Raw genomic sequence first — 24,860 nt, 5'->3', positions numbered from 1 at the left:
GGCTTCAGACAGTGTTCCAAGCTGATATTGAGTGTCATTTTGAAACATAAGGGAATAAAAGGAGGGTGGTGTCTCTTATATATGCTGTGCCTAGGCCATTTTGGGCTTCCTCAGGCATCATTGTATGTTCATGTGCTTGTGACAGAAACCATGTACTTAAAAATTAGGCATATCTTGTGGGGGTGGAGGAACAGGGATCCAGGTTCAGATTTCACTGTAAGAATGGATATTATTTACACTTACTATAGGGACGCAGGTGGTGCTGTGGTCTAAACCACTTGGGCTTGCCGATCGGAAGGTTGGTGGTTCAAATCTGTGTGATGGGGTGAGCTCCCGTTGCTCTGTCCTAGCTTCTGCCAACCTAACAGTTCAAAAGCATGCCAGCGCAAGTAGATAAATAGGTACTGCTGCAGCAGGAAGGTAAACAGTGTTTCCATGTGCTCCGGCTTCTGTCAGTGTTCCGCTGCACCAGAAGCAGTTTAGTCATGCTGGCCACATGACCCAGGAAACTGTCTGTGGACAAATGCTGGCTCCCTCAGCCTAAAGCGCCACACCCCATAGTCGCCTTTGACTAGGCTTATCTTTACCTATTTACATTTACAATTCAAAAGCCCAGTCTTGGCTATGCTAAGGTTATATTTCAGATTCAATTATAAACACCTGCATTTTGAAACAGGGTTGAGGAACCTTTGTCTCTCCTGATGCTGCCATATTGCAACTCCATGCTGGCTGGTGCTGATGGGAGTTGGAGTCCAGCAGCTCTTGTTTTTAAACAATCAGTTGCAGATACTTCTTCATTCTTCTTATCCTGGGCACTTGCCAAGGTCTTAGTCATGCATATTCTCTAAGCAGGACTAATAGGCATTTTGATGCATTTTCTATTTTTAAAGGTGAGTGAATTGTGCTCTTAACATTCACAGCTAGTAGACAGCACCATCTAATTCCTTATAACAAGTTTGCACATGCGTAGAATTAATAAGTCATGCAAAGATATGGAATAACCACATCTGATCTAAAACACTGATATGCACACGAGTGAAAGAGATTATTCATTTATGTTATTTAGCCGTTGTTTCACACAATGAAGTATTCAAAAGCGTCTTCCAAGTTAATAAGTCACAAGAAAGTCACAAACAAAAGCAATCATAAAATGAAATACCTAAGATGTGCTCTGTATCTCTAAAAAGGACCAATCCTAAGCAGGGAAAGGAAGGCACCTCGAAGATGTCCATCAAAATTTAGCACATGGTCACACTATCACCCCATCCCCAGCATGGTGAGATGCTCTGCGTTTCTAGTTGAATTACAGTAAAAGTTTTTAAATCTGCAGCTATACATATAAATTGGAAAATGCTAATTTTATGCAAAAACTGTATCCTCTTGGGAGGACGACTTCTTCTTTGGCAATGCATACCTTACAGACTTCCACAATTATGTGCTGTGTGAAGAGCTGCATTCTCTTCTCTGTTGTGAATCTGTTCTGCCAATCAACTTCAAGAGGGAAGCCCAATTTCTAATAATGCAAGGCGAGCCAGGGGAGATGCGTCCATCCAGATCATGTTGGTTACTTCTCCCATCCTTTCTGGCTACTGCCCTTGCTGGCTGAGGATGGTGGGAGTTGGAATCCAACATCTGGCGGAACGCAGGATCCCTGTTCCTCTCATTTGGGGGGCGGGGAGAGAGGGAGACAAGCTTCTTTCCTTCCACTTTTGCCACACCATGTTGGGCAAAGCATTGGGGAAGGGTTGCAGGTCTGTGATAGAACATCTTTCTTTTTTTTTTTTTTGCGTGCAGAAGGTCCCAGATTCAGTCCGCAGCTTCTCTGGGAACCCTGGAGAGCTGCTGCCAATCAGTGTAAACAATACTATGCTTGAAGAGCCAATGGTTTGACTCAACATAAAGTAGCTTTCCTATGTTGCAATTTAGGAGGACAACAATAGCTCAGGTGTGGAGCATCTGCTTTGCACGCAGAAAGTCTCAGGTCCAATCCTCAGCATCTCTAGGTAGGACTGGGACATTCCTGAAACTGTAGAGACTCACTCCTAGGCAATATAGACCATATTGAGTTAGGTGGATCAAAGGTCTGACCCAATAAATGGAGGCTTGTTGCGTTCCTATATATTTTTGCAAAACTTTATCAAATCTCATCCCCGTCAGTCTTCTATTTTAATATTTACTCACAGGGAAGGTGCCTCAGCTCCCTGTTTAACCCAGTCGATCTTCCATTCAACAATTGCCTGAGAGGCCAATGACATGTTTTGTGTTTTACCTAGAAGCAACGTTGTGAACAAGCAGGCCAATGACAGAAGTAAGCAGAGGGTAAATCTGAAGCAAAAAGGCAGGGCCTTGCAAGATGGAGCTGAAGTTGTGTGTTGTGTGAATGAATTTGCTACCATCAGATGATGGCCACTGAGTTGGGCAGCTTTAAAAGGGGATTGCACATATTCATGGAGTGTATCAAAGGTCTGTAGTCATGATGGCTTCATACAACCTCTGCTATCAGAGATTCAATGAATGTATTCAATGAATGTTTACTCAGAATAGACCTAAGTGAGTCACTGCCATTAATTTAAATGGGTATACTTTGAGTAAATGGGTCTGCAAGCTAGTATGTCTCTTAATGGAAGAGTGCTGTTGTGCTCATGTCCTGCTTGTGGAATTTAGGCATCTGTTTCGCCACTGTGAGCAGAGAATGCTGGACTAGTTGGGCGAAATGATCTGATCTACTGGATAAATTATTATGAGGTGTGGGCTACAGAGAAGCTACTCCCTAGCAAAGATCTTCTGGTACATGAAACAGAGAAGAGGTTCTTGCTGCGCAGCTATTACTTCTGCTGGATGGCAGCATGCCTGGGGATGTCACCTTCCAATGCTTTGGGGGAATTGTCAACTGTCAAACCCCACAGAGCATTGCATAGATGAAGGATTCATTTTAGGTTCACTCAAGGTGCTAGATCGAATTGAAAACCCTACATAAATAAAGAGGACTGGTTGACTTTTTAAAGAGGAGAAAATCCCATCTTCTTTAAAGTAGGACACATGGGAACAAGTACGGGAGGGAGGATATCAGATGGGTCACTCATCACATCCCCTTCCCTGCTTCTGACAGATGTCACCCAACAAGTCGACTTTCGTGCCTCAGAGAATGCTGCTGAGAAGGTGAAAACCACAGACTCTCTCCTCTCTCAAAGGTTTAGCAGAGCCTGGATGCAAAGTGCAAAAAAAGAGAGAGCGAAAAGGCAACTTGTTGCCCAGTTACAGCAGCCAGCTAGCTCCCTCTAGCATGAAATCTGATTATTCTTATCTCATCGAAGCTAGTAAGCTAATTAGTTGGAGATTCATTAGCTAATGCTCGCATGGAGCTTTGACAGTGCAGTTCATGTTGCGGTTATTCACTTGATTTAAACATGCACACACACACACACACACATACATCTCAAATTTCCTCCCCGGTTAAGGTGATACATCTCAAATCAGGGAGGGTGAGCAGTCGCAAGAGTCTCATGCCAGACTAGCTGAGAGCAGAAATGTGGGTAAATAAATAATAAACATCATTAGCTGTCATAAAAATGTCTAACCCTTTTGACAGACCCATCCATTACATCTGCCTCCAGCCCTCAGCAGATGACCTCCTTTGGGAGAAAGTTTCATACTTTGGGTTTGGTGTGTTTTATTTGTTCTGCACTTTCATTCCCAACCCCAGAAAAATTACTGAGTGATGGCGATGATATCTTATCTTTTTATAAGGCGGTGTTATAACTGAATGGAACCCCAGGAGAGGCCAAGAATTCTTTGGCAGTTCCATTCAATGAACGACTATGCTCTAGAATCCAATATTCGTCTCCACTGATGGAAAGGACCATTTCCCCCCTGAAACATGGATATTTTTAAATGTTGTGGCCTGGACATATTTTTTGCAGAAGGATGGCTGTTTGATGCCAACCCCACCCCCCATCCTAAAATAAAAATCATTACTATGCAAATCCAGAAAAAATACTTTTGTTAGTGTGGAAAGGCGGTTTTTATAAAAAAAACAAAAACAATTTTCACACATTTTTCTTCAACGAAAATGTTAAGTTCTTTATTGCTGTCCTCCTTGCTACTCAAACTTTATTTTGCCATCCCAAAGTACAATATGTGGCACTGCACTACAGGTTAAAGGTAAAGGTAAAGGGACCCCTGACCATTAGGTCCAGTCGTGGATGACTCTGGGGTTGCGGCGCTCATCTCGCTTTATTGGCCAAGGGAGCCGGCGTATAGCTTCCGGGTCATGTGGCCAGCATGACTAAGCCGCTTCTGGCGAACCAGAGCAGCACACGGAAACACTGTTTACCTTCCCACTGGAGCGGTACCAATTTATCTACTTGCACTTTGACGTGCTTTCGAACTGCTAGGTTGGCAGGAGCAGGGACCGAGCAATGGGAGCTCACCCCATCGCGGGGATTCAAACCACCGACCTTCTGATCAGCAAGTCCTAGGCTCTGTGGTTTAACCCACAGCGCCACCCGTGTCCCTTGCACTACAGGTTACCTTGATTAATTTCTAAAAGGAGAGGTGCATGGGTTCAGCACGTTTGAAAGCCACATCCTCTCACTAGACGATCTTTATTTTAGGGCTCACTACAAAGGTTCAGTCACTAGACAGATTTTGGGTGTCAGTCCTGGAAATGCCCTTGGCCCTGAGACTGCCCTTGCAAGCCTCACTCTGATCCAGAATTCTGCATCAGAGAGTATCGGATGGTGTGATGTCACGTAACATCCTTGCTAACAGCCAATGTCATATAATCACCCCGCAAACTTTCTGCAAACAAATAAAACTAATGCTCAATTCCAGTATTGGCCCGAATATAGGTCACACTTGTCCCCCCCCCCAATTCCAACCGCGAAAAGTTAAAGTGCGGCTTAAGTTTGCGACCTTACAAAAATTGGCTTTTACGATATCGCTCCCGTCCTTTCCGCAGCTTATATTCGGGTATTGACTTTTTTTCTTCCCCCTCCCCTTGAATTTTAAAGGTTCGGCTTATTTATGGGTGTGGCTTATATTCAGGCCAATACGGTAATAAGTCATCTGGAAGTGGCCAGAGGGGGAGTCCTGTTCTTGAAGGAGTATCCTTGCCTAGTGTTTAGGGATGGGCCAAACAATAAATATCAGTTTGTCCCAGCTTGCCTTATTTCCAACCTTGAGTTCAATTCCCCAATGTTCCAAGGGTAATTTGCATTTTAAAAAAAACACAACCCCTCCTGAAAATTCATTCAATTCTTTTAGTTTGGATTTCTCCTAAGAAACACATTTTTTGGTTTGCAATGTTGACTAACATGCCCACATCTTTCCAAGCAATTTCTCACAATATAATGCTTTTTGGTATAATTTTCACAAAAATATGCATGCCTACGCATGCTTTCTCCAGAGATACACATTTTTGCACACGCTGACTGTTTTGAGAACTGAACTGCAAAATTTGGAGAACTGTACATTTTGAAGGCTAGCTGTGTTTCAGTTCATGTGAATTAAGTTGTTTCACATTAAAATCAAAGCAAAAGCAATCTTCTTCCCCTACACCCTACTAGTGGCCTATTGTGTACCATGATGGCTTTAGCACAGAGCCCTCTGCAGCCCTGAAGGAAACAGGGGCAACCATTCTTATAATAATTATTTCCATATCTGAGGATCACAGGGAAGTTTACAATATAAAAACACAAAAATACATTCTGCAGTGGGTAGCCACTGCAGAATAGGCCCATTCCCGTGTTGCCATCCTCTGGACCTCTCATGGAGAAGGCACATGAAGAAGAGTGTCAGAAGATGATCTCAGGGTCTGGGTCAGTTCATATGGGGAGAGGCAGTACTTGAGGTATTGTGGTCCTGAATCATTTAAGGCTTTATAGGTCTAATGGCGGCTAAGGCTGTTCAATTGGTCCCTGTAGCTTTGCCTTTCATAAAGGTAAAGGTAAAGGGACCCCTGACCATTAGGTCCAGTCATGGTCGACTCTGGGGTTGTGGCGCTCATCTCGCTTTATTGGCCGAGGGAGCCGGCGTACAGCTTCTGGGTCATGTGGCCAGCATGACTAAGCCACTTCTGGCGAACCAGAGGAGTGCATGGAAATGCCGTTTACCTTCCCACCGGAGCGGTACCTATTTAGCTACTTGCACTTTGATGTGCTTTTGAACTGCTGGGTTGGCAGGAGCAGGGACTGAGCAACGGGAGCTCACCCTGTCATGGGGATTCGAACCGCCGACCTTCTTATTGGCAAGCCCAAGAGGCTCAGTGGTTTAACCCACAGCGCCACCCGCGTCCCATTTGCCGTTCATAAGTGAACTTAATTTGCAGTGATTAGCATCTTACATTAATTACCTCCATGTCCTGATAAAGCTTCACCTTCTAATCTTTGCTTCTAGGCTCAGTCTAAAGAGAGATGGTCTGGTGTGGTGTAATGGTTAGAATGCCGGACAAGGACCCAGGAGACTCAGGGTTCAAATCCCTGCTCAGCCATGAAGCTCACACGGTAACCTTGGGCCAGTTATCCTCACAGGGTTGTTATGGAGAAGGGGTGAGCTGTGGACTCCACCTTGAGCTCTTTGGAAGAAAGGTGGGATATAAATTCAGGAACAAAGAAGGAGACAATGACCTAGCCTTCATTTTAACAGCAGGATAACAGAAGCAGGCATGTTTTGAGTGGGGCAGTTGCATTTAGCATTAAGAAGAATAATGACCAGACAGAAAATCTATTGAAAATTTGACCCTACTTGATTCTGTGGCAGAATTTGAGCGTGGAAGATTGGTGGCTCCAGATACTCACAGTTCTGCAGCATAATCCAATACATACCTATTCAGAAATAAGCACCATTATTTCCGGGAAAGTGTATAGCTGGGATGGGCAACCTGTGACCGGGGGTGAAAATGTTGCTTCTCCAGTCCTCTTAATCTGGGCCTTGAGATTCTCCCCAGAGCCCACTGCACACACAAACACACAGCTCTGCTTTGTGTCATCCTTGGGCATTTTTGCCTGCGTGGAAGGTGCTCTTGAACTTCAATAATACTACTTGCTTGCCTGGATTTTGGACGGTGTGTGTGTGTGTAAATTAGCTTACTGCACAAAGCCAAAAATCACATGCATGCCTCTGCTTAATTTTGCTTCTGCCTCCCTCTGCAGTGGTACCTTTGGATGTGAACGGGATCTGTTCCAGAGCCCCGTTCGCATCCTGAGAAGAATGCAACCTACATCTGCGCGTCTGTGAGTGCGCAGGTCATGATTCGCTGCTTCTGCGCATGTTCGTGATGTCATTTTGAGTGTCTGCGCCTGCACGAATTGTGAAACCCGGAAGTAACCCGTTCCGTTACTTCCGGGTCGCCGCAGAGCGCAACCTGAAAATGTTCAACCTGAAGCATATTTAACCTGAGGTATGATTGTATTGGCATTTGGGTCCTGACAGGCTGCTCAGAAGGGAATTTGACCCTCAGGCTGAAAAAGTTCCGCCCCCTCTGATGTATAGGATTGCTACCTGGTAAGCCCTGCTGAACTCCATGGGCCTTAAATCTTTGCAGGAGACATGCATAGCATTGCACAGTAAGATCGTTCAATAGAGATTTAGAACTGAATTGCCCTGTTGACCCTTTTGGTGGTGTCTGCCAGTCCTTTCTTTCTCTCCACCCAGTTCTTTAACTCCACTGTAGGAGAATTCCATCTACAGGACCTCAGAAATGACCTCTTTACAGTGATTGGGTCTAGAAGACACATTGCCAAGACTTTCTGCAGATGTAAAATTCAAACTATAACTTTTGACACGAGGAGCTATTCCATTTCCTTTCCTCAGCCTTTTTTATTTTTTTAATGGACAAGTTTCTGCTCCCTGTAACAAAATAGTCATTTACAGACAGCGGTTCAAGTAACCAAGACTAAGCTGGCCAATTCTCCCCTTCCCCCCATTTTTTCCAAAACAACCGCTATCTTTAAGGTGTTCTCACTGAAGCAGTAATGCTGTGTTGCGATTGTACTGCTGTAGCTTTAGGCATGGAACATTCTGATTCTCCATGGTGGTGTTGGAGGGTGAAGCCTATACATGGAAAACTAGCTCTTCAGCGAAAAGGAAGGGATGTAGTTCAGTGGTAGAGCACCTGTCTTGCATGCAGAAAATCTCAGGTTCAATGTCTGGCCTCTCCAGGTATGGCTGGAAGCGACCCCTGTCTGACACCTTGGGGTGTCGCTGCCAGTCAGTTTAGACAATATTGAGCTTGATGGACCATGGGCTGAATGTAAGGCAGCCTCTTAAGGTCCTAAGATTAGATGACAACCCTGATGTTTTGTTGTTGATGTGCATAGTTCATTTGCTTTTGTACAGAGAAGCATGTAAGCAACCAACCTCCAAAACCAATCCAGTTCAATCAATCAACGATCACCCTTTAAATCCAGGGATGGAGACTTTTTTCTGTCAAGGGCTGCATTCCCTCAAGGGGAATCTCTGTCTCTGCCTGGTGGGATGCATGTTGGGGGAGGGCTGAAGGCAGTGGGGTGTGTGGACAGAGGTAAAAGGGTGATAAAGCCCCAACTCTCTTTTCTCCACCCCCATCACCCCTCTCTCTCTTTAAGCCACTCCTTTCTGTCCCTTGAAACCTATTTTCTTTCTCTCTCTCCTTTCCCAATTGGTTGATTGCCAGTGGAGAGGCATGTTGCTCCTGCCAGAGGTCTGGGATCAGTTGCAGGGGGCTTTTCATAAGAACACCAGCAGAACCTGCTGCATCTGACCAAGGACTCATCTGGTCCAGAACTCTGTTCTCACAGTGGTCAACTAGAGGCCCATGAAAACACACCTGCAACTCACAGCAACTAGTATTCAGCGGCAACCCTCAAATAAAAGGGTTTGGTTCAGTTTGCATCTTGCCAGAGCAACTTATCTGCTGTGCCAGAGCTGTCCATGGTATGACAGAGTCTGCTTCTAAGACCCTGTCTCGGCTACCAGTCTCCACCCTGTGGCCCATTCCTCAGCCATCTGCCACCCAAATGGGGCACTGCTGCACTAACCTCAGTGCCCTCAGTCTGCCCTCAGCCAGCCCCCATCTCCCAGCCTTCTTACTTGCAATCAATCAATCAATCAATCAATCAATCAATCAATCCAGGAGTTGGCATTGTTTGTCAGCTACTTCCTCTTTAGACTGTGTTGCACCTTGTAGAATTCAGCAAAGAGGAGGAAGGAGACAAAGCTAGAATTAGTTGACTCTGCCTCTCTGGCTCTACCTAGTGTTGGGCTCCCTGCCTTCTGCCTCTCAGGTCCCAATGGGCACCAGCCACTGTTGCTATCACCTCTGCTGGGATAGTTCAGTTGGTAGAGTATGACACGTGAGGGAAGTGAGGGGCAGATGGGGCTTATCAGTCTGGGAAGATGGGGCTCGTCAACCTGATCCCAAACCTCCAGTGCCTTGTAGGATATCTTCTTGAGAAGAAAAGGCTAAGGAGTAAACCCTACACAAATCTGGAATGAAGTCCCTAAGGTGGTTGGATGGTGCCTTGTGCGCCTCCTTCTGGCAATGCCTGCAGCGAAGCTGGTGCCAAACAAATTGCTCTGCTTTCCTTTGGACCACATCAATGAGTCTGGCGGGGGAGTCTTTTCATCTGGGCAGCCCAGGACCTCCATACACACTGCCTAGGGTTGTACCCCGGGAAGGTCATTTTGGTGCTGCTAACATGGCAGTTTGACTTCACCCTTTAAGGCACACTCCATTGTCTCTCAAGGCAGACATGCCAACCACAACTGGGTTTGAGCCCCACAGTGTGCAAAAGATTCCTGCATTGCAAGAGGTTGGACTAGATTATCCTTGCGGCCTCTTCCAACTTTGCAATTCTGTTATTCATCTGGTTGTTTCCTCCTGCTGCTTTCTTTTAATCTTTCATGGGTTCCAGACAACCGTGGCTGACTTTGCCTGGCTTGCCAACATCCATAAATGCGAGTTTGTGATCCCAAAACAAAGAATTGATGCTTGCTGTCTGAATGTTTTCTCAGTTCCCACAAACTAAGTCTAGCTGAATTCACTGAAATGTAATCTTGTGCAAGTATGCATAGGATTGCAGCTATAGATATTGGGTTGAATTTGCAGCAAAGCCATTAAGACACACAAGAAACCTTCGAAATATTGAAAAATGGAAGACAGGATTCATCACAATCAGTCAAGGCTATAACTAAATAATGTGGAAGAAAAATGGCTTTGGGGGTCTAAGTGGAAAAGAGAATTGCATTCACACTTTGTTTAACATATACCCATTTTCTAATTATGCTTAAGGAGTATTTCATTGGAGTTTGTTAAAATTAGGTGTTGCACAGTTGGATAAATTCACGAAGGTGTATAAAACATTTCTTGGAACAAACGAAAGGGGAGTAGTGATTTTTAGAGAACAAAATTACAAGAGGGGGAAGTAATTGCACATAATCTCCAGGAGCACAATATGAAATGCGTTAAATATAGCTTATTGGACTATAAGATTGTGGTGGTGGTGGGGAGCAGAAATCCAATTGTTTTCCAAAAGACTATGCAGGTAAAAGAAGCAAGAATTCTAAAGAGAATGTTGCTCTGTGTGTGATTGTCTGGCGGAGGGTGAATTGAATCGGTTTTCTCTCCCCCCCACCGCCCCACCCATGCCATAATTTTTGCTACTGCAGTGCACAAACACTTTATCTGGAAGTGAAGTAGAGCTAAAACAAACATGGGTGTGTGTGGAATCTCTTTGATTCTCCTCCGTTGGATTTCAGATTCCAATTCATATTCTCTTAAGTTAAAACAATACAGAGATATAGAAGGTTGCAGTGCCCTTGCAAAAATGGAAGTGTTGTTCTGCTCACGCAATGAGTTTTCTTGCACCCCTAAATCTTCTCTGAAGGTCTGAAGGCTATGGAAACTGCAAGCTTCCTGGTACCAAGACAGACCAATGGTCCATGTGGCTCAGTATAGTCTATCCTTTCTGGCAGTGGCATTCCAAGAGTTCAACATATGCCTTACCTTTCCAACCAAAGGAGCCCAGGGAGGCAATAAAACAATAGAAATGACCAATACAAAAGGAGACTAGGAAAAACTCAACTGAAAAGGCTTGTTGAAAGGTGAAGGTCTTCAGCAGGTGCTGAAAAGGCAACAGAATAAAATCAATTAAATTGAAACCATTATTGTTACTGATAGATAATAATTATGTTATGATGATGTTGTATTGTGCGGAAACTGCTTTGGGAAGAATCTGGTCCCTGCTATTTAGGTTTAAAAAGCAATTCACGTGTTTTATCTAGAACAGCTGCAGCTTTTTCTTATCACTCCGATTTTGCTTTCAGACTCTAGCAAAGTGGTCCATATTTTGCCTCTTTTTTGCACATTCTCCAGTGCCCACCCCATGGGCTCTGTGCTGCTGGGGTTCATGCACAAAGCCACATTCTGTGTAGACTTCAGCTTGCTCTTTAACATAATCCTAAGAGTAAGTCACTGTAAAACAATTAAACTTCTCTCATGGAATGTAACAGGGTGGATGAACAAGATCCAAGACAGTGATTTCTGTTCTTATCTACAAACACATGATATCATCTTTCTTCAAGAAACCTGGGCAAAAGAGGGCACTATAGTTGAATTACAGGATTTTACAAGTTACACTCAACCAGCTCTTAAAACTGTAAAGTATGGAAGGCCTAGTGGGGGGCTGGCAGTGCTGGTGTCAACCTCTCTTAATGTATCAATTCAACAGTGTCCCTCATTGATGACCCCTAATTTTTTAGTGTTGTCCCTTTCTGATAGTCTCCTGAGAAATACTTATTGCATCTGCGTGTACATACCTCCAGTAAAGTCTTGTGGGGAACTGAGATCATATTGGGAAAAACTTGACCAACTACTTTAACATAATCAAGCTTAGGTTTCAAGTTGGATCCCCTCTGCACTCTGCAACAGCTACTAGAAGCCATCATTCTCCCCCCAGAACCCAAAAAAAGCTCAGGAAAAATCTATGCTTCTCTGTGTGATTTCTGCCGCTTAACACACTTCAGTTGCCTTTGCCAATATAAGATCTTTAATTTCTAGCAATCTTCCTCTCAATTTGCAATTATGTACTCCTAGGACAATCTGATCCCTTATTAATGAGTCAGCAAGCTATCCACAGTTACATGCCTGGCTCAGGCTTCTTGGGTCAGCTGAAAAACTGTAAGGATTCCGTCTCATTTCGATTTCTTGTATGGGAAAAAAAAGCATCTCTTTCGAAGAGTCTCATTTTGCCTGGTACACAGTGTTCCTGAAACTTGTTAACCACAGCATCACATCTAGACCTCTCCGCTGCAGTTAGTGAGCAGGAATTAAAGAAATCAATACCTTGGGACCTTACAAGATTCAATAAAAGGGTTACCTTTTACTTGTGGGCGTCCATTGAAGCTGAATTTTGGAAGAATCAAGACAGACAAAAGAAATCACTTCTTCATGCAGAACATAGTTAAACTATGGAACTCACTCCTCCAGAAGACAGTGATGGCCGCCAAGTTGAATGGCTTCAAAAGAGGATTAGACAAATTCAGGGAGGAGAGAGCAGTCAATGGCTACTAGCTGCAATGGCAAAGCTCTTGCGCTGGGGTCCTTCTTGCGGTTTTCCTACATACACCTGGTGAGAACAGGATGTTGGACTAGAGGAGCCATTGGTCTGATCCAGCAGGCTCTTCTTATGTCTTCTCATAAGCTCCACTTGAAGTCTTCTCCAGTTGTCTGCAGCCATGGTTGGAGAGATCCAACAGATCTTGAGCTCTAAGCCATTCCATCTTTCCTCTTACACCAAGTATAGTGGATGCTTGGGTTGCAAATGTGATCCATGCGGGATGCACGTTTGCAACCCACAGCGGCATGTCTGCGCACGCGTGGGTTGCGATCCGGCCCTTCTGTGCATGCACATAATGTGATTTAGCACTTCTGCGCATGCGTGACTGCCGAAACCCGGAAGTAACCTGTTCCAGTACTTCTGGGTTTTGGTGGTCCGCAACCCGAAAAAATGCAACCCGAAGCATCTGTAACCCAAGGTATGACTGTTTAGGAAAACTCAGCCCTCCAAATGTCTTGGGACTACAACTCCCATCATCTCTGACCACTGATCCTGTTAGCTAGGGATGATGGGAGGTGTAGTCCCAACACATCTGGAGGACTGAGTTTGCCTATGCCTGTCTGGCTTCACAATCACTGCATGGATCTATACCCCACTCGTAGTACCAGACATTGCTTCTAGTATTATAGCTGACTTGCTGGGCGCCTGAAGGGCTCTGCCCTGCTTCTCTCCACCTGGTTTGGGGTGGGGCCTGACAGGCTCCATAAAGGACTGCTGCTGCTGCTGCTGCTGCTGGGCAGAGAGGGTTCCATTTTTGTTTTTGTTTTTTAAATTGCTTTTATTTTTTATCTATGTCATTTTAAATTGCGATTGATATTAAATTGCGATTGATTTATGATTTATATGGAAATTGTTTTCCATTTGGTTGTGTACTTTTTGATGTCTTTTATTTATTGTTTATGACTTTTGTTATGTAAGTAATTACGTAAATCTTGACATGTTGCCAGCCACCTCGAGCATCGTTTTAACTATGGAAAGGCGGCACATAAATAAAATGGTGAATGAATGAATAGCACAAAGCTAGAAATTGTTGTAAACTAACAGCAAATGTTTTATTGTACTGCCATCCTTCTTCCTTCCAGCTGAGCTTTTAAAGATGCCTTATTCTCCAGCATAGGAATTGTACTGTCTAATCCCGAGTCAGAGGGACGCGGGTGGCACTGTGGGTTAAACCAGAGAGCCTAGGACTTGCAGATCAGAAGGTTGGCAGTTTGAATCCCCATGACAGGGTGAGCTCCCGTTGCTCGGTCCCTGCTCCTGCCAGCCTAGCAGTTCGAAAGCACGTCAAGTGCAAGTAGATAAATAGGTACCGCTCCGGCAGGAAGGTAAACGGCGTTTCCGTGCGCTGCTCTGGTTCACCAGAAGTGGCTTAGTCATGCTGGCCACATGACCCAGAAGCTGTACACTGGCTCCCTTGGCCAATAAAGCGAGATGAGCGCCACAACCCCAGAGTCGGCCACGACTGGACCTAATGGTCAGGGGTCCCTTTACCTTTACTATCCCGAGTCAGACTGTTGGTTAATCTATCTCAATATTTTCTGCACTGACTGGCAACATCTCTCCAAGGTTTCAGATAGTGGACAATCTCAGTCCTACCTGTAGATGCTGGGGACTGAACCTGGGACCTTCTGAATATCCCTACCACTAAGCTACAGCACTTCCCCAATCTGATTTCTGGTTCTGATCTATATATTATTAGTAGAGTGGTGTTTTCCTGCAAGTATTCAACAGTATACTGCTTTTGAACCTGAAACTTTAGATAGAAGTTGGGGCATTGTTTAGAGGGTTATGCCTGGGTGGGAGATTGTTGTTGCAATTTCTTTTGTACCTTTACTTTGCATCTTATGATTTATATGGAAGTTGTTTAATTTGGTTGTGTACCTGTTGATGATTTGTTTATTTTTTAGGACTATTTTTATTCTATTCATTTCTTAAATTTGTATACAGCCCTTCATACGTAGATCTCAGGGCAGTACAATTTACCAGTATACAACATAAAATTACAATATAAAAACCACAAAATGCATAAGAAAAATAGGGACAACTAACCAATAATTTCCCTTTGTTATGTTTGTAGCTATGCTATATGTTGCAAACTGCCTTGAGCATGGTTTCAACTTTGGAAAGGTGGCCTGAAAATAAAATGATTCAGCCATTGATTATTGATAGATATACTCCCCGTGTATTTGTCTCATCCCTAATGCATCCCTGTGTTCATAAGAATTTTTTAAAGAATACTTGCTGGTCATTTCACTTGGTGGGGCTGAGCCCTTTTTGCCTTAACAGACCAGTCTCTGCTAGGTAAACCTGGGACCTGTTCTGAGCATGTTCAGAATTGTTTCCTCCAAACAGCTTCAAGCACATTCTTGTACTCTCAAGGGTGTAATTTTCTCAGGGGAAAAGGGGTCGTTTCCTATTCCCTGAGCAGCTCCTGAGCTGCTTGGTGACTAGGAAGTACAGCTCTTTTATTCTCCATCTTTCAAACCATAGACCTGGTTGCCTGTGTCACACGAAAAAGTGCATGAAGTGTTGCTATGTGTAGATGTGTGTGAGAGAGAAATGTCTTGTGTGACCACCCCACCAGATTAAATGGGCAGCCCCCGCCACTGGGCTCCCATCAAAGTGATTGATTGTCTCATCTGTGAATGCCCTGAATGGTTTGGATGAGCCTTTCCAAAACTCGTGTTCTTCTGATGGAGTCCAATTCCCATCACTGCAGTCAGTAGGGCCAATGGACAACAATGACATGAGTTGTAGTCCAAAGCATATGGAAGGCACCAGGCTGGTCTGGGACCTGGATATCTGGAGAACTACTTCCTTATAAGTCTCCCCAGGCACCTAATTCCACAGCTGAGACCCTGTTGATCGTCCATCTTCACATCTTCTGAAGAATAGTAGGTGGGAAACGTGAGATATATATATCCTGTGGAATCACCCCACTCCAAAAGCCTGTACTCACTGCTCTCTGAATAAAAATGTGGCTTTTAAATACTACTACTACTACTACTACTAATAATAATTTATTTGTACCCCACCCATCTGGCTGGGTTTCCCCAGCCACTCTGGGAGGCTTCCAACAAAGATTAAAAATACATCAAAATACATTTAAAGGGTTTGGCTTGCATTGATATTACTTTCTGCTCCTGTAAATTTCCTTGTGCCTTTAAAAAAACCCACTCTCTTGTGCTTGTGTTATATTGTAAACCGTAGGCGCCAACTCCTAGGGCCCGAGGGGCTCTTTGCCCTCCCCAAAGTTGATGGGCATAGCCATTCCGATGGTGTGCATGCACCACATCATGTGATCAGTTATGTGGGGTGGAGATTACCTTCCACCCCCCAATATTTGATTCAAGTTGGCACCCCTGTTGTAAGCTGTTTTAAATGGGAGGTGGCCTTTTGGTTTTGCATCCTAAGCCAGCTCGAGTCTCTGTTAGAGAAAGGTGGGATCCTGATGATTAAGCAAGCAAACCTGTAAAGGGACAAGCAATACACAAACTGCTTTGCCCTACCAATAATAATAATGATGATGATGATGATGATGATGATAATAATAATAATAATAATAATAATAATAATAATAATAATAATAATTCCATGCACACTTCCATGCACATAGATGTGCAATTCTTGCTTTAAAGTCTTTCGGGAGATCTTCCTGAACACTGAACCAAGTGAGCCAAAGCAAAGTTTCCCAGCCACGGGGGGGGGGGGCGCAGCCCAGCCTAACTGCAACCAGCCGTGTGTCTGGGCTGTATTACTAAGGCCCATTGAGAAAAGTGACTTCCCACGCTTTGCCTACAGAGGGCATCCCTGCTCATTCATATGTAGGCTCAGCAAATACAGCTGCTGGAGGCAAAGCAGACTGCCTTTTTCTCTCTCTCTCCCTCTCGCCAGTCTGTCTCTCGCTCGCTCGCGCTCCCCAAGCAGAGTCTTTTCTTCCCCCGATCCAGTCGGCGTCTCTCTCCGCTCTCCACGTTTTCCCTCCCAGCCCTCCACTTCTCCGGATCAATGGACGTTACAGCTCTAACTCTTCCCTCTCACATACTGCTGGTGGACAGCACCAGTAACAAGTGAGAGACCATCGCATCCTTCCCCCTTCTCCGCCCCTCTCTCTGCCACCCTCCCCGCAGCGAACATCTGCGGAGCCAAGAAGGAGGAATAATAACACTATTACCAATACTAGCCCAGCTGTTTGGTCTTGCACGGGATCGTCGGCGTTTCTGATTGCGTTTTACTTTGTACACCAGCAGAGATGGAGCAGCCCCGATGCTTTTGATGCGCCTTCCTTGGCTTTTTGATTTTTTTGCAGGATTTTTGTATGCGCGCGCGCCTATGGATGCTTTTCAAACGCTGGGAGACCCTTTCCTCTCCTCACCTCTTTTTCCTCGTTAGTTTCTGGACATTTCCTGGCTTGGGGACTACATTTAACTTTTTCTTTTTCTTTTTCTGCCTTCCGACCCACTTACCTTGCCCGTGGCGAGGGGGAGAGCTAAGGGAACCCCACGACCACCCCATCGAAAAGGGAGGAGACCGAATCGGCTTGTGGAGACGTGCCGGGATTGTTGCCTGTGTGATCCGGACCCAAATATCGCTTAGGTGTGGGTTGAAATATGGAGAATAGCCTTGGATGTGTTTGGGTACCAAAACTGGCTTTCCTGCTCTTTGGGATCTTTGTCATCACTCTGGACCTTACAGTCACTGGTAAGTCATTTGTGGGTTTATTCCAACCCTCCTCCTGCTTTTCCCTTCTTCCTTTTGGCTTTAATGGATGAAGCAGGACAGTTCAAAGAGATGCTTGCAGATTTGTGATTTCTTGCTGTCTGAACAGCCTTCTAGCTGGATGAGTTGCTGTGAGCTTTGCGAGAGACTTGGGCAGGGAAGTCCATGAAGAAGATCATCTTTTGGTCTTTATTAAGGAGAATTCAGTCAGGATGGAAGGAAGCCTCCAATCGAAAGGGAAATATAGCAGAAAGTGATGATGGTGTGATTTTTCTGTTCTGCTTAGTGGTTTGCTCTTCCGGGCTGAGAGATCACTAGCTTTAGAAATTGTGGGGTGTGTTTTTGGGGGTTGTTGTTCCTCTTGTTATGTTGAATGCAAGAGGTTGTCCATAAGGTAGAGTGTGCAGGGGAAAAGGAAACATTTCACGTAGAGTGTCTCCAAACTCCATTTGATTGATATTCTGGAGGGCACGCCTCTCTTTGCACTTGGCAGACACATTTTTCTAATTAAAAATGGGAAAGCTGGTCGCGTTACTGAATCGGAGAGGAGAGGGAAGCGATATGGTGTTGTTCAGCGTTTCTCAGGAGACTGGGAAGAGCTGGAGATGAAAGAACAGGGTAAATAAAATAAAATAAAATCCTGGAATGAAACGAGAGGTTTCTCAGGAAGTGTTGAGGAAAGTAGTGGTGCCATTTGCAGCGAATAGGGCTTGGGGACGGCAAGGGGGGGGGGTGTTCGCTTCCAACGATCCTTTGCTTTGCTTTGGATGATCAACAGTAGCATTTCATTAGCAGGCAATCTCGGAAGGAGCGGATCACGTTCTACAAATCCAGCCGTACCTTAGGAGTGTCATATATAAGCCACTGATGAACAATGCATGCTGATTTCTCTCCCCACACCCCACCCCACCCAGAACAGAAGCGAACATGACACCCCCCCCCCCCCAATGTACAAAAATGCAACATTTCAGCCTAATGCAGAATGAAAAGTTTACTCTGCTCCGGTGTCATTCGGTCACTTGCAAATATTTGAAATGGCATCCTTTAAAGGGGCCCAAGAAAGATAACGCTTCCGTTGATTGTCTGAGGCTTAACAGGTGAACCGTAAGAAGCTTCTTTTAAATGCATCGAAGCTCATTTCTTTTGGTGCGCGCGCGCGTGTGTGTCTGTGCGCTATGCACACACAAGGCGCGCTGGAGACAGCCAGAATGGGGTAATGAATAGGCGTCTCTCCCGAGTTCCCGGCTGAACGGATGGCGCATGGAAACATGTTGGTGTGATGCTCTTTCTCTGAAAAGATGATGGACTTGCAAAGCATATTTGCCGGCTGTGGGCAGAAATGGGTGGGTGGGTACACATATCTGCGTACGGGGAAGGCACTGGAGGATGGGGTCGGATTATAGGACGAGCAGAAGAGGTGTAGCACGCTGTGGTGCTCGGGAGTGAAAAGGGGAGTCATGAAAGGCGGTCCTTCTTGCTGTGGATTTTGGTGGTACGCTTTGCTCGCCGCCTCGGAGGAACTGGCGTTGCATGTTTGGCTCCCTGCTGCTGCTGCTGCTGCTGCTACTGGGGTCTTTCTCCTCTTGCCTTTGTGGCCCACGCTTTCTGTGCATGCTTGACTGCTGGGGCGACGGGGCGGGGCTGCTGCTGCTGGGTTTCTGTACGTCAAGACCAGGCAAAGTTTCCCTCTCCCCTCGTTTCACCTGTAGGCAAATTTTGGCCCAGGGCTGTTTGTTTTACGCGCAGCTTTGGGCGCCACTTGAATGGGCAGAGGCCAAAGGCAAGCCGCTCATCTGCTTGAATGTCTCCCCCTCCCCTCCTCCGGGAGCTATTTTCTCCCCCTTCAGCATCCTAGCAGGGGACTGATCAGGAAGAAAGCAGGATTTCGCTCCATGAAAGGACCAGTAGGAGGTGCCCTTATTAAGGCCAAGTAGCCAGTTTGCCGCTTGGTGAAATTCCCATTCAGCAGGGCATTTAAAGACTTTGTTGATGGGTAACAAAGGGCTTACAGATCTGCGGCACAATGTAGCTTTGTCCTTTACCCCCTTTCTAGCTAAAGCACAGCGCTGCTTTGGAGATGCAAGATTCGCGTGTGTGTTTCCTTTTAAACTTTCTTTCCGAAAATGAGCACGGCTCAGCGTTGGCGTTACAAGAGAAATAAACGTTATTTTCTCCTTTTCACACAGTCCTTTCTCTTCCGCTTCCCTTCCTATTGTTTCCAAGGTGCCTAAAGGATGCTTCCGTACAAAACACAAATGAACAGGCGAGCCACACAAACGAGGTTCCATCCATTTCGCGGGCCAGAAGCCAGAGTGTCTGGTGCACACAGGGTCCTGAGCATGACTGGATGTGCTCCGCTCTGCAGTTTGGAAATGCAGACGATAAAGAAATGATCGGATTTGTGTGTGTGTGTGGGGGGGGGGAAATCACACCCCCTGCATTTACGGATTGTATTTAACCATTTCCTGGAAACCTATGTGCCGCACAATAGAGTGGGTACTTCGGGGTTCAGGGGGAAGTGAATCCCCAGGACCCCTTTGTCTGAAAGTGGAAGGAAGATCCCCGATCGTTCTTACCCTTAATCCTTTTTCCTTCCGCACTTCCTTATTATGGTGCAGAGGCAAAGAGCGGGATGCATCGCCTTGCCAGAGAACCTCCTGGTGTCTGGGCAGGAGAGCAATCATATTCTCGGCAAGTGGTGCAATATAAATCAACAGTGGTCTGTCATAGCATCCATTTCACACGCAGGAAGAGTTGCCCTTTGTGTTGTGAAGTGGCGGGAGCTGCCACACGTGTTGTATGACTTGGCCAAGCCACCGTGCATTCGGTTTAACGTTGCCGGAAAGTTGGGGCTTGTGCTGCTTAGAGGAAGAGCATGGATCCCACCCCATTATGCCACAGGGGCGGCGCAGGACTACTCTGTGACGTAGACATAGGTTCAAATTGGGTGGTTTGGGGTGTGGGTGCATGGCAGGAGAAGCTGGTCATTATTTATTGGTCGCAAACTCCAATCTGTAAAATGGGAATTCTAGTAAGGCAGTTTCACTTTATTGTTGTGAGAAAGGAGAACAAAAAATGCACCATTAACCATGCAATCCTAAAGCCACCTGCTCCAGAGTAACAGCTTCAGAGAAGTCTACAAGCCTGCCACAAGATTCAATTGCAGTAATAATGGACCTTCAGGGTTTGGGTTTTTGGAAGAGTTCCTTTGAAATTAAACTTAATATGTGGGATGAGCAGAACAGAGTTTCACTGTTTACTTCCACAGAGTTGTTCATCTTTATGATTTGAGCTGTGTTCAGATCTCCTCTGTTTTCTTGAGTACCAGCTGCCTCAGTTGGAGTTTAATGATCCAATCTTAATTTCTGGGCTTGTGTTTTGGACTGAGATGTTAGTCAGCATAGAGCTATGTAGAAAGTTACCCTACTCATCGTATGAGACATTCCAGTTTGCGGATTTAACAAAACCTTCCCTGGAAGCCTGTAGGAGTTTGAACTGAGTAAGTCTTCTAATTATACAAGATCTGCAGCTCACGAGGTGGATGCCACTATTGATGGCTAACTCACACTTGCGTTTTATATCACTCAATAGCTCATCATTTGGCAACCTATCGCTCAATGACATTCAGCTGGATGTGTGAATTGCCTCCATTGAGAAGTACTGTGTGTTTTGAGGTGATGTCAGGTGTGAAAGTTCTGCTCACATTGTTGGAGGTGCCATGCCTCTTTTACAAATCACCTCTTCAATGTCACAGGCATAAAGTAACAAATGTGTTTGTGTGAATCCCAACCTGAGATCGGTACAGGGGAGTATGGAAAAGCATCTGTAGATATAGTGGCTGGCATTGTTTTGGTTCTGCAATATGTATTCCATCCAATAGGAGGCTCATTAGCTTTTCTGAAATGATCAGATACTCATTGGGATTGGCACCAAGTCATGATTCTAATTGAGCTCCACCACTGCTTTACAAGGAGGATGCAGGTGGCGCTGTGGTCTATACCACAGAGGCTAGGGCTTGCTGATCAGAAGGTCAGTGGTTCGAATCCCCGTGATGGGGTGAGCTCCTGTTCCTCAGTCCCAGCTCCTGCCAACCTAGCAGTTCAAAAGCACGTCAAAGTGCAAGTAGATAAATAGGTACCACTCTGGTGGGAAGGTAAACGGTGTTTCCATGTGCTGCTCTGGTTTGCCAGAAGCGGCTTAGTCATGTGGGCCACATGACCTGGAAGCTGTACACCAGCTCCTTCAGCCAGTAAAGCGAGATGAGCGCCATAACCCCAAAGTCATTTGCGACTGGACCTAATGGTCAGCGGTCCCTTTACCTTTACCTTTTACTGCTTTACAATAATATTCTAGAGTTTTCATCATCCTCTCATTTCTGTAGCTGTCTGCACCATCTATAACCATCTCATAAAGGCTGGTAGATGGATCTGACTTATCAGTTATTGTACTGCAATGGAGGAAAGTCTTAATGAACTATGCCAATGATATTCCTGAATGGCTATATCAATTCATCTGGTTCTTAAGATCTAAATTCCCCTGTTATCTTTGAGTGGCCTGATTTTACCCCATCCTTCCTGTGCCAATATTATTGCCTCTTCATTTTCAGTTGCTTTGCCATTGCCTTAGCATTAGTGAAGGGAACAGTGGTGGGTTTATCCAGTAGTCAGCTGTTGAGCTCTGCTCAGCAAAAAACCCGTTCCAGACCAATCATCCCAGCTAGTCTGCTTTGGTTCTGCTTCTTTAGAGTTCAGTATTATTCAGTAGTTCAGAATTACTTGGTTAGAAATATAAATGTGCCCAAGCTTGTAGTGCTCAGATGTATTGTAACTCAAATGCCGTTTCCCAGAGAAGTTCTCTTATGGCTTAGATTAAAAGGAGACTGTGCACATCTGGGAAATGACACTGAGCTTTTAGCTGAAGTCTAGCTCTATTGCTGCTGTATCTTCCTATGCTACACATTCATGTGAATAGATTTGCTTTTTGTGCTGGCAGTTTTATGAGTAAGTTAACAGTCAGAAATGACATTTCAGTGCACCCCCCCCCGCCCGATTTTGAGGTGGTACATCTGTAAAACAAAAAAAACCCAAACATTCCTGTTTGTGCTGGTGAGTTTAGCAGAATCTATTTCTGCCTCTCCAAGCATGCTTCATGACTCAACTGGCATGGGACATGTGATCTCATGGTATACAATAGCAGTAACCAATATGGTACCCTCCAAAACCTGGACTCCAACTCCCATCAGCCCCTGCCAGTGCACACCTGATATATAACATTCCATTCATCCTGCTTTGTGACAAAGCTTCTCTAACATACATACTTTAAATTGAAGAGATGATACAGTTTGCCTTTCTTTCTTTCTTTCTTTCTTTCTTTCTTTCTTTCTTTTCCTTTTTGGAAGAGGATACTAAGAATGCCATAAGCTCTACTGATGATAAGTCGTCTTCAACAAATTGCACCTTGCTTGGTGATCTTTCAGAATAATTCCATCAAACCCTATATACACCTCTGCAACCACACAGATCCTTTGTTGATTAGGCTTTTCAGATGACATCTGTTCAGTGTGGGAAGCATCTCATTGTGGCTGCTGTCAGGAGCTAAATGGGGCCATGGGTGGAAAAGAAGAAAGGGTGAGAAGGAAGAGGTCTTTATTTTATTTCTTAAAATCTATTTTACAATGGTGAAACTCAGCGTTACTCATACTCCTAACAGACCCATTGAAATCAATGGACTTTCCCACTGGATGGGAAACCTATGATCTTTCAGATGTTCTTGGGCAGGGTCCCATCATCCCTGCCCATGGATCGTGGTGGCTGAGGCTGATGGGAGTTGCAGTCCAACAACTGCATCTGCAAGTCCACAGGTTCCCCATCCTTGATTTAGATATCACCCAATACACCTTATAATGGCAAAGGTTTCAGCTGAAATGTGTTGAGCCTAGATAATAATTTTGAGCATCTTTGTGTACCCTTGTGGGTCTCCTTCCCTCCAGTAACTGGTCAACAGGCTGCCCCACTGTGAATTGCTACCTTACTAGCTTGCTGTGAGGATTACCAAGATATAAGGCATGCAAATGCTTTTAACACCCCTCAGTGCTAAACAAGTGTTAACTTGAAGTCCTCTCCTCTGCTTCTCAATCCACTCTGATAGTGACCATTCTGTAGAGTCAACTGCTATGCTTGATTCCCTTGCCATGACAACACAGCCCAAGAAGCAACGCTGATGCAGGAAATAATCACATCCACTGACTCTCCTGAAATGCTTGCTTGCTGCACACATCATTTTTACAGGAGTTGGGGGCGGGGGGCAATGCCTTTATGAAGTGTTTCCCTGCTGCTTGGAAATAGTCAGAATGGTGCCTTGCTTTCCTTCCATAGAAAACAAAATGACTTCATTACATCCCCCACCCCACACCCCTGTGGCTACTTCCTCCGCCTTAAGAAAAGAGTGTCGCAAGTGATTTTGCAAACTGTACTTAGAGTGGAAAGGCGCCGTTGTAAGGATCATTAAGTAAATGTGTGCATATGGCTAAATCCAATAAAATTGTTTTCCTGGTTCTGGTGCTTGCTAGATATAAAGTGCTTGCATGGCTTGTCACATTCTTTTCTTTTTAAAAAAATACCATGCTATAATCATTACTATGTAAAAACGTAATGTGACAATCAATGCACTTTAAAAATAAATAAATCAAAAGGTGTGAATCTTGGATCAAAATCCAATCCTTAACTGCAGATTTTTGAATTCAAATGAGATCATGCGGGTCTCATTTTATCCTTCGCAGACGTGCTCATATTGCTGAACTCAGTTGTGGCCCAGTTCATACTGGGTAGGATCAGGCTTATTCAACCTCAGCACTCCAGATGTTTTGAGACTACAATTCCCATCATCCCTGACTACTGGTCCTGCTAGCTAGGGATCATCGGAGTTGTAGAGCAAAAACATCTGGAGGGCTGAGGTTGAGGAAGCCTGGGGTAGCTGGTTTGGGAAGCTGGTAGAGGAGATTATGGTGCTTGGTTTATTTTTGACCCAATTTAACATAAGCCATGGGGGGCTCATATATCTCCAGTTGATAAGTGTTGTGATTGACCCTCTTTCCACCTGCTTTGCCCCACCCCCTGGCCCCGGGACTCCTCATAAGGAAGTTGTGCCTGGAGGAAGAACTGCGAGGGGAGAAACTCCATTAGGCAAGGCCTCCTTCCACCTGCCTTGCCCCACCCTCCAGTCTCTGGTTCTCATTTTGTCTTGTATTATGTTGTGCACTGTGGCGTGCTGTTGTTTTATTGAATAGAGTTCAGAAATCGCTTATTGTAACTGTTAAGAGTTGATTCCTGTTTAATCCTAAAATGCTGGTGTTTAATATTATTCTATATTATTTTAATTAATGTTGAATGTTATTTGCATATTGTATATTGTATTATGCATATTGTCTTATTTATATGATGTTAGCCGCTCTGAGCCCGGCTTTGGCCAGGTAGGGCAGGATAAAAATAAAATTTATTATTATTATTATTATTAATGTCACACAGAGTTTCACAGCTGGGATTTGAA

The 24,860-nt window shown here is 44.9% G+C and overlaps 1 protein-coding gene and 1 long non-coding RNA gene across 5 annotated transcripts in view; one reads left to right on the top strand and one right to left on the bottom strand.

Annotated features, from left to right (window-relative positions):
• The window catches only part of LOC308597476, a 201,585-nt gene that overhangs the window by 135,918 nt on the left and 40,807 nt on the right, over positions 1 to 24,860 (bottom strand). The gene's annotated exons all lie outside the window — the stretch shown is intronic.
• The window catches only part of DCC (DCC netrin 1 receptor), a gene marked incomplete at its 5' end in the record, with an annotated part of 959,801 nt that continues 951,428 nt past the window's right edge, over positions 16,488 to 24,860 (top strand). For 3 of the 4 annotated variants that reach the window (XM_081212644.1, XM_081212643.1, XM_081212642.1), the window contains one exon: positions 16,488 to 17,297. In XM_081212644.1, coding sequence (XP_081068770.1) covers positions 17,207 to 17,297 — 91 coding nt within the window. Of the gene's footprint in view, positions 17,298 to 17,920; positions 17,934 to 24,860 lie in introns of those variants that run through there. The other variant, XM_081212645.1, reaches the window with a different exon arrangement.

This window comes from Podarcis bocagei (genome assembly GCF_964188305.1).
Source record: "Podarcis bocagei genome assembly, chromosome: 11".
NCBI classification, from domain to species: Eukaryota; Metazoa; Chordata; class Lepidosauria; order Squamata; family Lacertidae; genus Podarcis; species Podarcis bocagei.
This window is presented reverse-complemented; position numbering and strand designations above follow the sequence as displayed.